General features: G+C 47.5%; 1 protein-coding gene across 13 annotated transcripts in view; it reads right to left on the bottom strand.

Annotated features, from left to right (window-relative positions):
* Positions 1-3967: 3967 nt before the first annotated feature.
* ARVCF (ARVCF delta catenin family member) overlaps positions 3968-13784 on the bottom strand; it is a 447669-nt gene continuing 437852 nt past the window's right edge. For 10 of the 13 annotated variants that reach the window (XM_059713468.1, XM_019486607.2, XM_059713469.1 and 7 more), the window contains one exon: positions 12459-13055. In XM_059713468.1, coding sequence (XP_059569451.1) covers positions 12855-13055 — 201 coding nt within the window. In that variant the 3' untranslated portion in view covers positions 12459-12854. The other 3 variants (XM_019486611.2, XM_019486612.2, XM_019486615.2) reach the window with 2 other exon arrangements.

Here is a 13784-nt window from a genome sequence, read left to right as displayed (position 1 = left end):
CTTGTGCCGTTACTGAGCAGGAGCATGAGGCACCATTTTTCTTCACATGGACTCTGGCCAGCTTCAGGCACTTTGATCCATGGTTCAGTGGCAGAAATGAACCCTAGTGTCAGCACTCTGGAGACATGCCACCCCCTTTCCTATTCTGGCATTGGACAAGCATATCTTTGGCGATCTCCTTTTGCGGGCTACTGCACTGAGGCATTGTTGATTCTGGAGAGTTATACCTCCAGCTCAGTGACAAACAGCTCAGTAAAGCCCTGTGGAACAGGTTGGGAGGTCAGACTGAAGGTGAACAGAGCAAACCATACTAACCCAATAAGCTTGCTTGCAAAGACCCATCATGAAGTAAAACCATGGGAGTAGCTAGTTATTATGGCTCAGAAAAGCCCATGGCTTCTCAAGCTGCAGGCCCACAGTCCAGATTGCCTCCAACCACACATACTACATAGGAGAAGATGAAAAACCTCAGCACCCAGAGCAACTGTTCAGTGCTGTAACCGTGCATGCGTGCATGTGCAATCCTTTTCTGAGCTTCCACCTCACACTCTGAGATTAGCATAAAGGACTTCTAGCAACGTGCATAGCTACACATGCAGTGAGTCATCATGGGAACAACGCACTATCATCAGCCCACAGTCTTTCAAATATAAATTGTTTGTAAAGCTGATTTTAAACAGTCTGCAAATATTTGCAAAGAAGAGAACATTTACAAGCCCATCTACATCCTTGGGCAACTGGCCAGGGTGCACGGAGGGGCTCGGGAATGCTCATAGGGACACAAAATATTTTTCTGTGTGTCTTATAGGTTGTAACTGTGGCAGTCCTCTTCTGTTTTCAGCCTACTTGCCTGTGATTAGATTTAAGCCATAGCAGGTGGCTGTCATGGCTTAAATGGGTTTGATGTCACCAATGACATCAAACCCATGTCCAGGGCCACGTGCCCCTTCTGCTCAGAACTTCCCTGTTGAGCTAGTGTTGCATGCAAGAGGTCTGAAGCCGAACAAAATACTGGGAGATCACGTTCAGGTCAAAAGACACAGCCCTTTTCTCTACCCACCTAGAAAGAACTAGGGAAAAGTGTTCCCATGTCTTAGCCAACAGAACTTTACACACTTGGATCTAAAATGAGTTGCTATGCAATGAGAATTTAAAAAAGCAGACAGGGGGTGGGGGAGAGAGAGAGAAGTGCAGACAAGCTCCTACTAGCCTGGTCTGGACATATCACAAGTTGAACTCCTTCACTTTGCATGGCAGTACAACTGGGAAAACTACCATGGGAGCAGTGTGTACCGTCAGAACCAAAGATTCTTCCTTTAGTGCCAAAAAATTGGACTTTTTTGTCTTGTTAGCACTAGCAGTCCAACATGGAAGAAGGGGGACTGTAGTTAACTTCTGTTTGTGAATCATTAGATTATTCTGTAAATTCTGAACGCAATGGAAAATATCGCCCTGCGTCATTTGTAGATTCACAGTTTGTAAGGCCGAAGGGACCTCGGAAGATCATTGGGTCCAGCCCCATGCACCAAGCAGGAAAGACAAATGGGGGTCAGGTAACCCCAGCACGGTGACTGTCTAGTCTCCTCTTGACTGCCTAATCTCCTCCATGCTTATGATACACCATTTTTCACATATGAAAAAGGATGAAAAGGCATTTGTGTTGACCAGCAATTAGGAAGACAAAGCCAACTGAACAACTATGAGCTACAATCATGAAGAAACAAATGGGGAACCCTGCTTGGCTAGTGCTGAGAGCTGCTTTTCAGAATAAAGAACAGTCTGGATTTTGGGGTCAGTCAAGGTTGTAGGGCTGCCACTTGTCCTCGCAGGGCAGGGGCTTCTCAGTGGGTGCTTACATAAGTTACATTTTCTGTGCGATTAGACCCCTGAAAGCGCTCTGCAGATGTGACATCACACACGTGCACGGCTGCAGGGTGCTTTTAAAATAACCGATTGCACAAAACATTAGCCCTGGTCAAATGAGGTATTAGATGAAGGCACTCTAAACCAGAGCGTCTTAGGGAACTTGTGCTCCCTCCAGAGTTAATTTTTCATGTTTTGCAGGGCTGTCAGTGACAGAGGAAGGGAAGGGGAAGGAGGGAAGGAGCAGCATGGAGCTACCAGGTGGGGGAAGGAGCTGGGGGTGCAGGGTGCAGTGGAAAGGAGCCCCCTCACCTAGCAAGCCTGGCCTGGCTCCCCCAAATACCCCAGCCAGGGATGCATGATAACTGCTTAGCTTAGTTTAACTCATAGTAACTTGTTCATGTGCCCATGCCCTCAGCCAAGTGAGTGACACTGGCAGGGTCTCCCTGGTCCCAGTTATATGTGCAATGCAGAAGAACAAGGCTAAGTTCCCACCACAGACACAGTCTGCAGCTAAGATACACTTGGAAATGTTAACCTTGCTTGTGTCCCTCTGACTTTTCATTTCCTGGTCAACCTGTACCACAACCTCGATTTGCCAACACTGCATGTTAACTACGAGCAAGGCTTTTACCGCAAGGAGCCAGAAATGCTGGCGACCACTGCTGCAACGATGAGCTCTTCACTCAAGTTTCTGTTGAGATATGAAACGGATGAGGGCTGTGATATTTCATGCTCATTGTTCCCAAGTTAACCTTTCACCTCTGGGCCTCGGCTCTTCAAATTTTCCCCAGCTGTGATGAGCTGGAAATGAAATTACTCTGACAGCCATAAAAGGTCACCTGTAGAAACAACATGTTTGTCTGGGCTCAATGTCTTACCTGCCGTACCTACTATTTATTGCTGCATTAATGCATCCAGAGAACAAACAAATCTCAGATTAATCACTGCAGTGGAAAGCTAGAGCTACCTCTGAAGAGTCAGTCTGAACTGAATCCTGCCCCTCACCACATGACTCGCAGAACCAGATGCTTCCTTCTGCGTAGACAAGAACAGTTGGTGATTTTACATAATTTTCGGGGATGCCTTCTGGACATCTGTGATCTAGACATTTGAAAATAAATTCCCCACTGCTGCTATTAGCAAACATCCACAGCTAAAGGCTTTTGGACCCTCAAGACAGTAACATGCGCAATGTACAATGAAGTTTGAACACGCATTAGATGTCTGGTCTCTGACAAGTAGTAATATTTAGTGTTTAACTCCTGGAGACAACTCCATCTCCACTCATTGCCAGAACCCTGCTGCGCGCTATTACTCTGACAGATTTTTGCTGGACTCTTGTTTTGCTTGAGTAGTGAAGGTCAGCAAGTGCAATGGCACATCAGTCTGCCTGTTGATCGTATCAACACTGATGAACTTGTTGGGGAGAGTCAGCCCCCAAGGGTGTTGCTCTGGATTGTCAGTGGTTGGCCATAATCTGTAGCATCCAATTTATCTTTTCAACATCTGGGCTAGATCAGCCTCCAACGCAGCAGCAAAGCAAAAGGGTAAATGAAGCTTTCACCAAAAGCTTGTGTCTCGCTCCAGCAAATTTATGAGACCTCAGTTATCTGTGTGTGCGCATGAGTGTGTGTGTGTAAATAAGTAAATAAACACTGTGCACACATTCATACACATTCACATGCATTTTACAGACATGTGAAGTATAAAGGTTGAGTCAGCATAAGCTGGGAAAGGTCCATTATCTCACGAATGGGAAAGCCATCAGGAAGTTAAATCCTTGCCAGTTCAAATGTGCAGTCCTTCAAACAGACCTTCCTTCCCATAGAAACAGCCTTGTATCTGCATGAAACCGTGAGCTACACTCAAGCCATTACATGCTTTTCTGCTGCAGCAGGTGGCCTCTGCCTCCCGGTTTGTAGCTGTAGCACATTAAAGCATGTACTGCAATTGTCTTCACTGCCACAGGCCTTTTCCTAACTCACTCAATGCTGGATTGAGCTAGGTTTCAAGAACCCCGTCTGGGGTAGATGCTGTTACAAGGCTGGGGAATATTTAGGACATCTGATGTAATAAACAAAAATAACCAGTGGCACATGTATTCTTTCCAGGCATGATTTATTGAAAACACACCAAATTGTTAGTTATCCTACACACCTGGTTGCTAACAAGCAGTCTACTTGTCTGTGTTACAGAAAGTTCCTATAATAATACATTCTGTCATGGTAACTTTTGTTCTATGAAAAGCATAATCCACCTTTTTTTTCCCTTCTTAACTCTTAAAATCAAACCATTCTACGTTTCAGTTTATAGTACAGTGTAAATACAATGCAAAAACCCACCAGTCTAAACTACAGAGATAATGTTGAGTAGTATTACAGAAAACACATTGGTGATTTGTTTTTTGTTGGTTTTTTTTAATTATTTTTTTCATTTTCCTACCATGAAAATTTTAAGGCACATGATAGTTACAAACACATTAGCTACTAATTACCAGTAAGCTTCTTAGTCTAGTTTTGTTGTTGTTTTTAACGATGATATCCTCTGCCAGGATGGCAGGCTTTGCAGTCGATGCTCCTTCCTCCTCATCACCGTGAGATCGCACTTCTGAACATCCTACCCCAATGGAAAATTTAAGATAGAAAAAAAAAAGGTTCATAATACCTTCCCTTAAATACACTAGATTAGTTACTGTACCGGTAATCAGAGACAACCTCTGTGAAAGGTAGGGAAACACCAGATTTTAGGAGCATCGAAGTGAAGAGACTTTGCCAGAAACTATACATATATAAACACCGTCAGGAGTATGTGAGAGAGACCCAACCCCCAATGCACAAAAAAGTATGGGCTCAAGATATTGGCACGTTATGGTTTTCACAGAAAGAGTGAGGACATGAGCAGTTTTACAGACAGAAGGTATTAGAACCAGCTCTCATTAGTACATCCACTGGCCCTGGAAGCTTTGCCTACTCTATCTAGGGTTTTATAATGCGCTCATCTTTCATTGGTAGCTGAGCCAAAACCACACAATAAGCTGCAAGTAACTAATGAAAGGGGCTAACTTCGTCCTAAAGCTCCAGGAGTTGCAGCAGGATGAAAAAGTACTTTGCATGCCACACTTCACCTTTCTCATCAGCACTGGCAGGAGCTGACTACATTGGTGGAAGCAAACGTGCACACCACGGCTTTCATGCGTCTCCCTGTCCTGGCGCCAAACCAGGCCCTTTCATGTTGCTTCAACAGCGCTAAGGAGACACACAGTTGCTTTGAGAAGCATTGGGGGGATCCATGGGTAGCCGAAAGACAGCGCAGCTAGGTCTATGCCACATGCTGGAAGCAGTATCCCTGGGTAGACGAAGCAGAGCTGGGGCAAGCAAGTGGTGTGTCTGCAACACAATGTGCTCCATGAACCTACAGCTGGAAAAGTTGCCCCAAGGGACTGTTCCAGCCAGTGTCAGCAACAGCAGTCCTGGAAATGATCCAAATCCTGGCAGCCAGGGCTGGACTCACACATGGCTAGCCGCTTCAGGAACAGCACACCAGAAAAACAGCTCAGAGCCTTGCCTTTGCCCACCCCTCCTGGATCCTGCACTGAGCACAGGCAGCCAGACCCGGGGACAGGAGCCTGTGAGTGCAGCAACCTTTTGGCTCCCTACAGCCACTGCTCAAACATGCAGCGGGCAAAACTACAACCCCAGGCCATGGCAGCTCCAGCAGTGCTCGGTGACCAACTCTGTGGTCTCTTGTCCCCTCCCCACCTTGGAGACTCAGGACATACCCCACATTATCACAGCCTTTGCTTGGGCAGAAGGGCTCCCTCCTGCTTTTGCTCAGCAAGAAACCTGCATCCAGTATTCTGCTTGCTGCTCCATACACACTCCCCGCTGTAACCTGTGGTGCCTTTTCAACCCCTCACACCTCTCTCTGGCCCGATGCCCTCCACGGGCCACGCTGCCGGAGGCTGGAATGGGTGGGAAGGCAGCGAGAGGCTGCGCACTCCATCACGAGCCCCGGAGGAACCAAATACCTACACCGGGGACACTAGATTTGCTTGACGTCAGGCCTGTTTCTTGCACATGCTGCTATGTAATCACATACCCTCCTTTCCATGCAAACCCAACTAAAACATCAACTGCTGTTTTCATCCGCATCCCATCACTTCTCAAGTGTGGCCCGTCCATACTTGGCGGGGAACAGCGAGAGTCATAAGGACACACGTTCTGACAGGGCCAGTACTGTAGGGACTTACTGGCCAGCCACAGCTGCCAAAAATCTAGCCTGCCCCAGTACATTTCTGTGAGTAAATGTCCCTGCGACCTGGCCTGGTGAGCCAGTCGCTGCAATGGGCATTGCCTGTTCTGTGCGGCCCTGGTCCAAGGTGATGACAGGGCAGAACAAGAGTCCCTCTGACTCGGCCTCTGGCTGGTGGGAGTGCATGCGATTCAGCCCTAGGACCTGCCTCCGCACTCAGTTGTCTAAGGAACGGCTTGGGGACAAAAATGCAATTTACACCGGTCAGTTCTTGTTATTGCTGCATGTCCCGAGTGAAGCTTTGCTATGCCAAGCGTGGACAAGCCACGTGACGCCCGTGAGCAGTCCTGCCACTCCCAGCTGACGTTTCCCCTTTGGGCAGCCGTGGCAGTGACTTTGGAAACAAACAGGAGACAAAAGGAAAGAGCAACCTGTGCTAATGGTTCTCAGAAGCTGGTCTCATCTCTTCTCATCTACGGGGGTGGGTCTGATGGCAACAGAAAGGACCTTTTGGGGGCTAACTCTGCTTCTCAAAGGCCCCGCAGTGGTTTTCATTTGGCCCATCATTGAGAGAAAAGGCCAGCTGCCCAACTTGGCTTCTGATCTCGAGGCTGAATGTCCCCGTAGCGTGTGGCTGTTTCACTTTGGGACTTGGTCTGGGTAGGAGTTCATGCGAGTTTAATGGCCTCTGGGTCCCTCCCCTGGCCCAGTCCCTGCAGCCGTGGCTCTCATGCCATATTCTCTGCTCCCCTCTTGCTGGCTCTTGGATTACGGTACGATTAGATGCTGTAAAGTCTTATCAGAAAAGCTTAAAAGAGTCAGCTTATGCTTTTCAATGATCTCCTGCTCAGACTCCTTTGGTAAATACCGTGATAGAAGCAACCTGGGACTTGCAGATCGCAGGGCCCCTCTGTCGACCCTCCCTTACGCAGCGCTAATAAGCTACAAAGCAGGTTCTGTTGCTAACTGCTGGAGAAAGTGTTTAAAAAAATCCTTTGATATACAAAAACAATACACCAAGTACATAAACAAAAGTGTAGAAAACTCTTCTGCCTAACAGCCGTGTTAAAAGAGTCTCCGCTTATCGGCAGGACAAGTATGAAAAGAGCACCATTGTTAGAATATACAGTAAAACTAGGTATCTGGTTTCACTCGCCACACTTTATGCCTCGGTGTGGAAAAATGAGTCCCCAGTTCCAATCCAAAGAGTTACAGATGACTCTCACTTTGCTTCCCCAGACCTGCTAAGCATCTTTGGCCCAACATGACTCTCATGAAGGTAAAAGTAACCAGTCACTGCAATCTGACTTTGCTCCCAGCAACTTCGCTGCCCTCAGGACCCAGGAGTCACCCTCCCATACGTAGGTTGACGATGGGGAGTCGGGGGAAAAATTCACGTACGGGTCATTTTAACTGCTGACAGCTTCTGGCATCGGTCTTTCCCTGAATCAACAGAAATGCTTCTTTCTCCTGCAAACTACTTTACATGGTTTTGGCAACCTATCCTCTGCACAACAATATATATATATTTATATATATTTATTTATTTATATATATGTATTCATGTCAAATTTTATTATACTCAAGAAGATACAAAGCTCTTGACGCTTGCTTTTTTTTCGTTTTTTAAATTTTTTTTTTTTTACAAAAAATTTAGACGCTTACTATTACAGTAATATTTTTAGGGTTTTATGTCTGGGGGGGGGTTGTTCTTTTTTTTTTTTTGGTTTGTTTTGTTTTTTTATTCTTTTTTCATTTTTAAATTACAAAGGAAACAGCAGGCACTGAAAACCCCAAATTAAGTTTGCTTGATTCAAAAATGTGCTTTCCAGTCACACTGGCTTTAGGAGCTTGTCAGAGTAAACGTAGCAACCGACCAACAACAGGAACTCAACAAACGAAGCAGAAAGCGCCCACCACTACTTGAAAGAGAGAGTAGATTCCCGTTGTCCTCTGTCACCCTCCCTGGATCAGCAACCCAAGGAGGCCAAAGATTTGCATTTAGCACACTGCATCACCAGATACCGAACATGCAAAATGAGTCCTTGTCGGGTGAACAGTCTCCCCAATGCAGACAGCCCACCGGCCTACTAGCTGCCTTGAAGCAGACTCTCTGCAGCCAGTTGAGTGTCACCCTGACCGACATGAGCACAACCTCAAAATGAAACAAATAGTACAAAACCATGATGGTGATGATTTTTTCTGGGAAAAAATACAGTTCCCTTTGTAGTACTCTTCAAGATCTACAGCCAAAACCAAACATGGACCCCATAGCAATCATGTCTGTTATTAAAATATAAAGGAAGAAACCATCTAAAGCTTCCAGCGTGTTCCCATTTCACCTCCCTAAATGAGGAAACAAGCTTCCGTTTCTCTCCCAAGTGTTTCCAGCTATGGCAAAGAAATGATATTAAGGATTCAATCACCGTTAACCCAACATTGATACACTTAAAAATAAAAACTCCTTACTGTGAACATCAGGAACAGAAAAGATAAACAGTCAGCCAGCTCCATTTCTTAGCATAGTTTTCTGAATTAGGGACAGTGAAAACTTCAATGAACTGTTTACATATGTGGAAGTAAAAACAGAGCCATTGCAGAGTTCAAAAGGCAGAAGTATTGTACACCAGATAATAATGACAATATAGCACAGTGTGATATCGCTTAGTCTAATAGCAGATTATACAGCTTGCATCATTTTCTCTCCAGTTCATTCAACCAGCATTTAATAGTTTCTGTTTTATTTTTCTCTTTCATTAAAATCCAACAAACCCAACTCCACATTCCTGTACTTCTTGTGGAAAAAACAAAAAAACAGAACACGACCTCAATATTAGTCAAAAACCCCTAAATAAAATTTTTAAAAATTTAAATTCACAGTTCAAAAACAAAAAACCCCAAAAGAAAAGTGCTATTGTCTTCACGGCTACACCTAAGAGAGATTTCAGATATTCTGCAGTTCCTCTTTCACTTGCAAAGTCATCCTTTTCCCCATCGCGTGACCTTCTCTTCTCATGCTCAGCACCACCATCAAGAGTCATCTGAGAACCTAACCAGTTAGACGTAAGCTTGGATTATTTGTCTGTCGTCTTCGAGGGGGCGGGAGGTGGGGGCAGGGGGCGGCTATGTCTGATGGGAATATAACTGAGTTTTAAAAGAGCAAATTGTCTTGCTGTAAGGCATGGTGCTCCAGGGTTGGCTGATGGCAGTCGGCTGCGTTTTCTCCCCACACCCTCCTAGAATCTGCAGAGTGTTCAATGGTGCAGCGCCCTCTGAATCTGAATGGCAGTGGTGATATATGAGATCCTCTGTGTTGGTTCAAATATTTTTCCCCTCGATTAAAAAAAAAAGGTTGTTGGACTCTAGCCCTGCAAAATAAAGGCAGAGCTGATTAATAGGTGAATTTAATACACCCGTGTCTGCAAGCTCCAGCACAGGAGTATGAACAAAGGCAACACAAGGCTTGGAAGCTACAAAGGCCCATCCAATGCCAGAGATCCTTAATGGGGAGGCACTGGGGAAAAAAGGAACATTTAATTAAAAACAGCCACCCCCCACACCAATACCTTCTCTCCTTTGCGGGAACACATGGAACTACTAGGCCTGGTCAAGGGCTTAAATCTCAGGCATTTGGAGCAAGAGATTGTGATTTCCTAGTACAACATGAAGCCCCGCAAGACAGCCTGGCTGGAGGACTACTGCGACAGAAATACTGAATATTCAACAGCAACACTAGTGCTCCCTGAGCTTCACTCACTCAGCAGCGAGGTGGGGTGGATTTTCAGTGCAGCGCACAAGATGCACAAACACCAGGAGCCGTGTGTCTTCCCTATGCAGGGGCGATTTTCACCTTTGCAACGGGAACTTCTTTTGCGTAAGGCCGGAGGATGCCTAATGTGCCATGTGGGGAAGTGCCACCATCCAAAACTGCTGGCCTCGGAGGACCCAAGGAGGTGGAGTGGTTTTATGCTCTGGCCTTTCACCTTGAGGGAGCTGGGCTCAAGTCAAGTGAGGAACCGCGATGGTCACAGTGCAGCTCCTTCTAGCATGGGCAAGGCTGGCCCACAGGAACGGTGTCACTCCTCAGGACCGGTGTAGCAGAGGCAAAGGGCTGGGAGCGGCTTTGGAGGATGCTGCAGCATTCGGTTCCCTGATGCCCATTTAACGGCAAGTCAGAGATTGCCTTTCCCCACCCGTTTCAGGTCTCAGAAGAGGAACAACGTGAGCCTAAATTTGAGGCTTCAAAGCTCCAGACTCCAAAGCTCCCTGCTAAAAGAGTCACCAGGAAGCTGTGACATGCAGAGGCGCACATTGTCACTGGGGGTTATTGGTGTTACCGAGTTGCTCTATCAGCTATGCTGGAGCTCCCTGCTACTGTGCGCACCCCTTGGGGAGGCATGAGGGGCACGTGCCCCCCTGGATTTGTGCGTGGGATGAAGGCGGGCTACCCGCTGTGGGCTCAGGGTCAGGGGCTCTGCCAGGCTCTTCCTGGCAGGGGGGCTGGACCAGGGCTGGGTTCGGGGTACACGATGGTGGTGCTGGGAGGGGTAGCTATGGGGGAGCTATGGGGAATTTTGGGTGGCTATAGCTCCCCAATCCCCCTGTAGAGAAGTGCCGCTAGCAAGAGCGGTGCTAGGGCAGCTGGGGGGGGGGGGTATTGCCACCCCAAAATTCCCTGTAGCCCCCGCATAGCCACCCCTCCCAGCACCTGCCCTGTACAGGTGAGTCCACTCTAAGCTCAGCCCTCCCACCAGGAAGAGGCCAGCGCAGCCCCTGGCCCTGAGCCCATAGCAGGCAGCCCACCCTCCCCCTGCCCACATATCTGTGGGGTCACATGCTCCCCCAGGGATGTGCACAGCAGTGGGAAGCCAACCTCCCTCCCAACCTGCCCTCTTCCATCCCACTTCCAGCCCTGGGGTCCCATGCACCACCCTGGCTGGGCAACACCTGCCCCTGCCCCACTCCCTCGCTTCCTCACCGTGGGGGCCTCTATTTCCCCCCACAGATTTACCGGCTAGATGCTGCTCTCCAAGCGCCCTGCCGTAGTTCTGGCTGCATGCACATGGCATTTATTGGTGACATTAATTGGCTACAGCTGCCAAAAATAGCCAATAGCCAATAATGTTAACTTTCCTTTTATTGGTGCCAATCCGATATGCAACTTTGGATCTGTCAGTGCTTCTCTAAAGGGGGCCCACAATTTTGTTTTTGCCTGGGGCCCCAATAATCTTAATCCGCCTCCTAATGCCTCTTTCTCTGGACTGGGGTTTCCTCCCTGCTGATGAATATAATTTCCAGGTGGAATAATGTCTGCAATGCTGGACCTGGGAAAGCAGGTGCTCAGCATGTCTGGAAATCAGGCCTTAACGGGCTGGGCTCTCCAGCATTTGATAGGAGAAGCACATGGTATATCCATCACAGTCCTTAAAGATCCTTCTTTCAGCACAGCCAGCAGCACTCTCTGCAGCTCTACATACAACGCTACATCTGACGGGTGACAGACTGGGTCCAGCACAGCAGCAGGAGGCATTAGCAGCAGCACAAGGGAGAAAGGTGGGCATGTTTTCAAGGAAGTTGACACAGGAAGAAGACAAACAAGGGGACAAAACAGCTTTCTTGAGCTGCGGAGGAAGAGGAGGAGCTGGAGGTGGGAAGTGTGGCTCTACTTTTAGTTGAGTGAATGAGGTCCTCCCCTTGGAGGAATTACTGCGTGCACAGCCACCGGCCTGCCTGCACACAGGCAGGGCCATGCAATTCCCAGGAGCCTCAGGGGAGAGCCAGAAATAGTCAGGATGTGCTTTGCCTTGGGTCTCAGGCTAAAAGCTCATGATGATTCACTGGGGGAGGGTGGAGGGGTACGCACGCGGGGAATGGAGGAGAAACAGTTGGAGACGTTTTAGATCATCCAGGAAAATGCTATTCAGCTTCATTCCCATGGCCTAATAGCACAGATCCTTCACATTTCAGATGACAGCCCATCGTTCAGGATATTAATTCGCTGTCTGGTTATTTGACAGGTTATTATTTAATCAAATGGCAGCATTTTATTGTGTTTCATTATAAGCACGCTGTGAAACAAACACCACCCTTATTCTAATGCATTTTCGTTTGCCTAAAAGGAACTAGTTAGCCGTTAGCCTTGGAGAGATTCCATAGCAATTCAGATCATGCACAATGAGACAAGTTAATCACTAGCACCAATTACCATTAAAAGGACCTACCATGCATGCAAATTAGACCCAGGAGTCAACAGGCTGGGGTTTAATGTCACGGGCATCCACCAGATTCACCGAAGCCCTGTTACTCCTGTTAATGTTTTTCCTATTTGTGTCATTCTGCAGCAAACAGGGTGAGGAGTTAAAGGCAAAACAGAGCGGATTAATCAATCAATCAAACAAACAAACAAACAAACCAACCAACCAATCAATCAGTCAGCTCAAAAGATCGCGAGGAAGAATTAGTGGACAGAGAAAGAAACAAATTCGGCCAAGGCGTGCTGCTCCACAGGCACTGACAGAAGCATTCGCTAGCTCCAGGACAGCCACGTGTCACACTTCATTGCCATCATTTTTCACACGTCTTAGCCAGTCTTGCAGCTCAGAGCCACGGTTCCTGGATGGTTCACAAGCTAGAAATCGGCACGCACATCTGACAGGACACTGCCTGCCTACACTTTGCCCAACACCAAGGGCTGCTTTGACAACATGCCAGAAGCCTCAGGGCAGCTCCTCAGGGGGCTAGAAAAGACTGAATTTGGCCTGTCCTCCCTCTTCAGTAGGGCGGAGGCATAGCCGGAGGAGAAGACAGGGCTTTCTGATCACGACGGAGCACGGCTTATTGGAATCGCTCGTCTCTGCGGGTTGCACTTCACTCTTTGAGAGACACGACGGCAGCCCTGGGCTGCACTGCACAACTCTGCGGGCTGAGTTTGGCTGCCTCTGTGTAGGATGAAGAAGTGATAACCATCTGTTAATTCTCTCCCCTCCTGGCTAGCCTAAGTGGCAGGTGGGTAATTAGTAATTACCCACCTGCCAACTTTCTTCAGAGAGAAGTGTTTTCTGTTAGCTCTGAGCAAAGAGCCCCCTACTCCCTGCAGCCACCTCCTTTAGGGAGCCTTGGCCACAGCGGATGGGTAGATTCAGAGAGGCGTATGCCATTATGTCAGGGTCAGGCATGGCCACCTCTCAACACCTCCAAACATGACTGGGGTGATTTGGGTTAGTTGCATGATATTTCCAAAGTGCAAAGTCACGATTAAAAGCCCAACTCCCATTAGTGACAGTCAGAGCTAACCAAGCACTTTAGAAATATAAGCCTTAAATTATATGAAATGAATTGCTCCTCAGCACTTAAGCTAAAAGTCTCCCAGTCTGATCAGGGCTGTGCAGGTCATCGGGAAGTACAGAGGTGAAAAACAACACAAAGGAGCACTGACCACATTCACGGGGAAAGGTGAGAGCAACCAGAGATTGTTTCCCCTCCATCTGTACTATGGCCTGTAAAAGCATTAATATAATTAGCATTTTACAGGGGCAGACCAAAAGGTGATTACTGTCAAATTCCATTATACATGGTACCACGGGGGCAGGGTTAGAAAACGAATCGTACACAGAGCTAGCTTCAAACAACAATGGCTGTTCTCTTGTGGTCCAGCTTTAAGGGTCGCC

The sequence above is a fragment of the Alligator mississippiensis genome, chromosome 10, assembly GCF_030867095.1.
Source record: "Alligator mississippiensis isolate rAllMis1 chromosome 10, rAllMis1, whole genome shotgun sequence".
In the NCBI taxonomy this organism is placed as follows: domain Eukaryota; kingdom Metazoa; phylum Chordata; order Crocodylia; family Alligatoridae; genus Alligator; species Alligator mississippiensis.
Note: the sequence above shows the minus strand (reverse complement) of the source record. Positions and strands in the feature narration are given on the sequence as shown.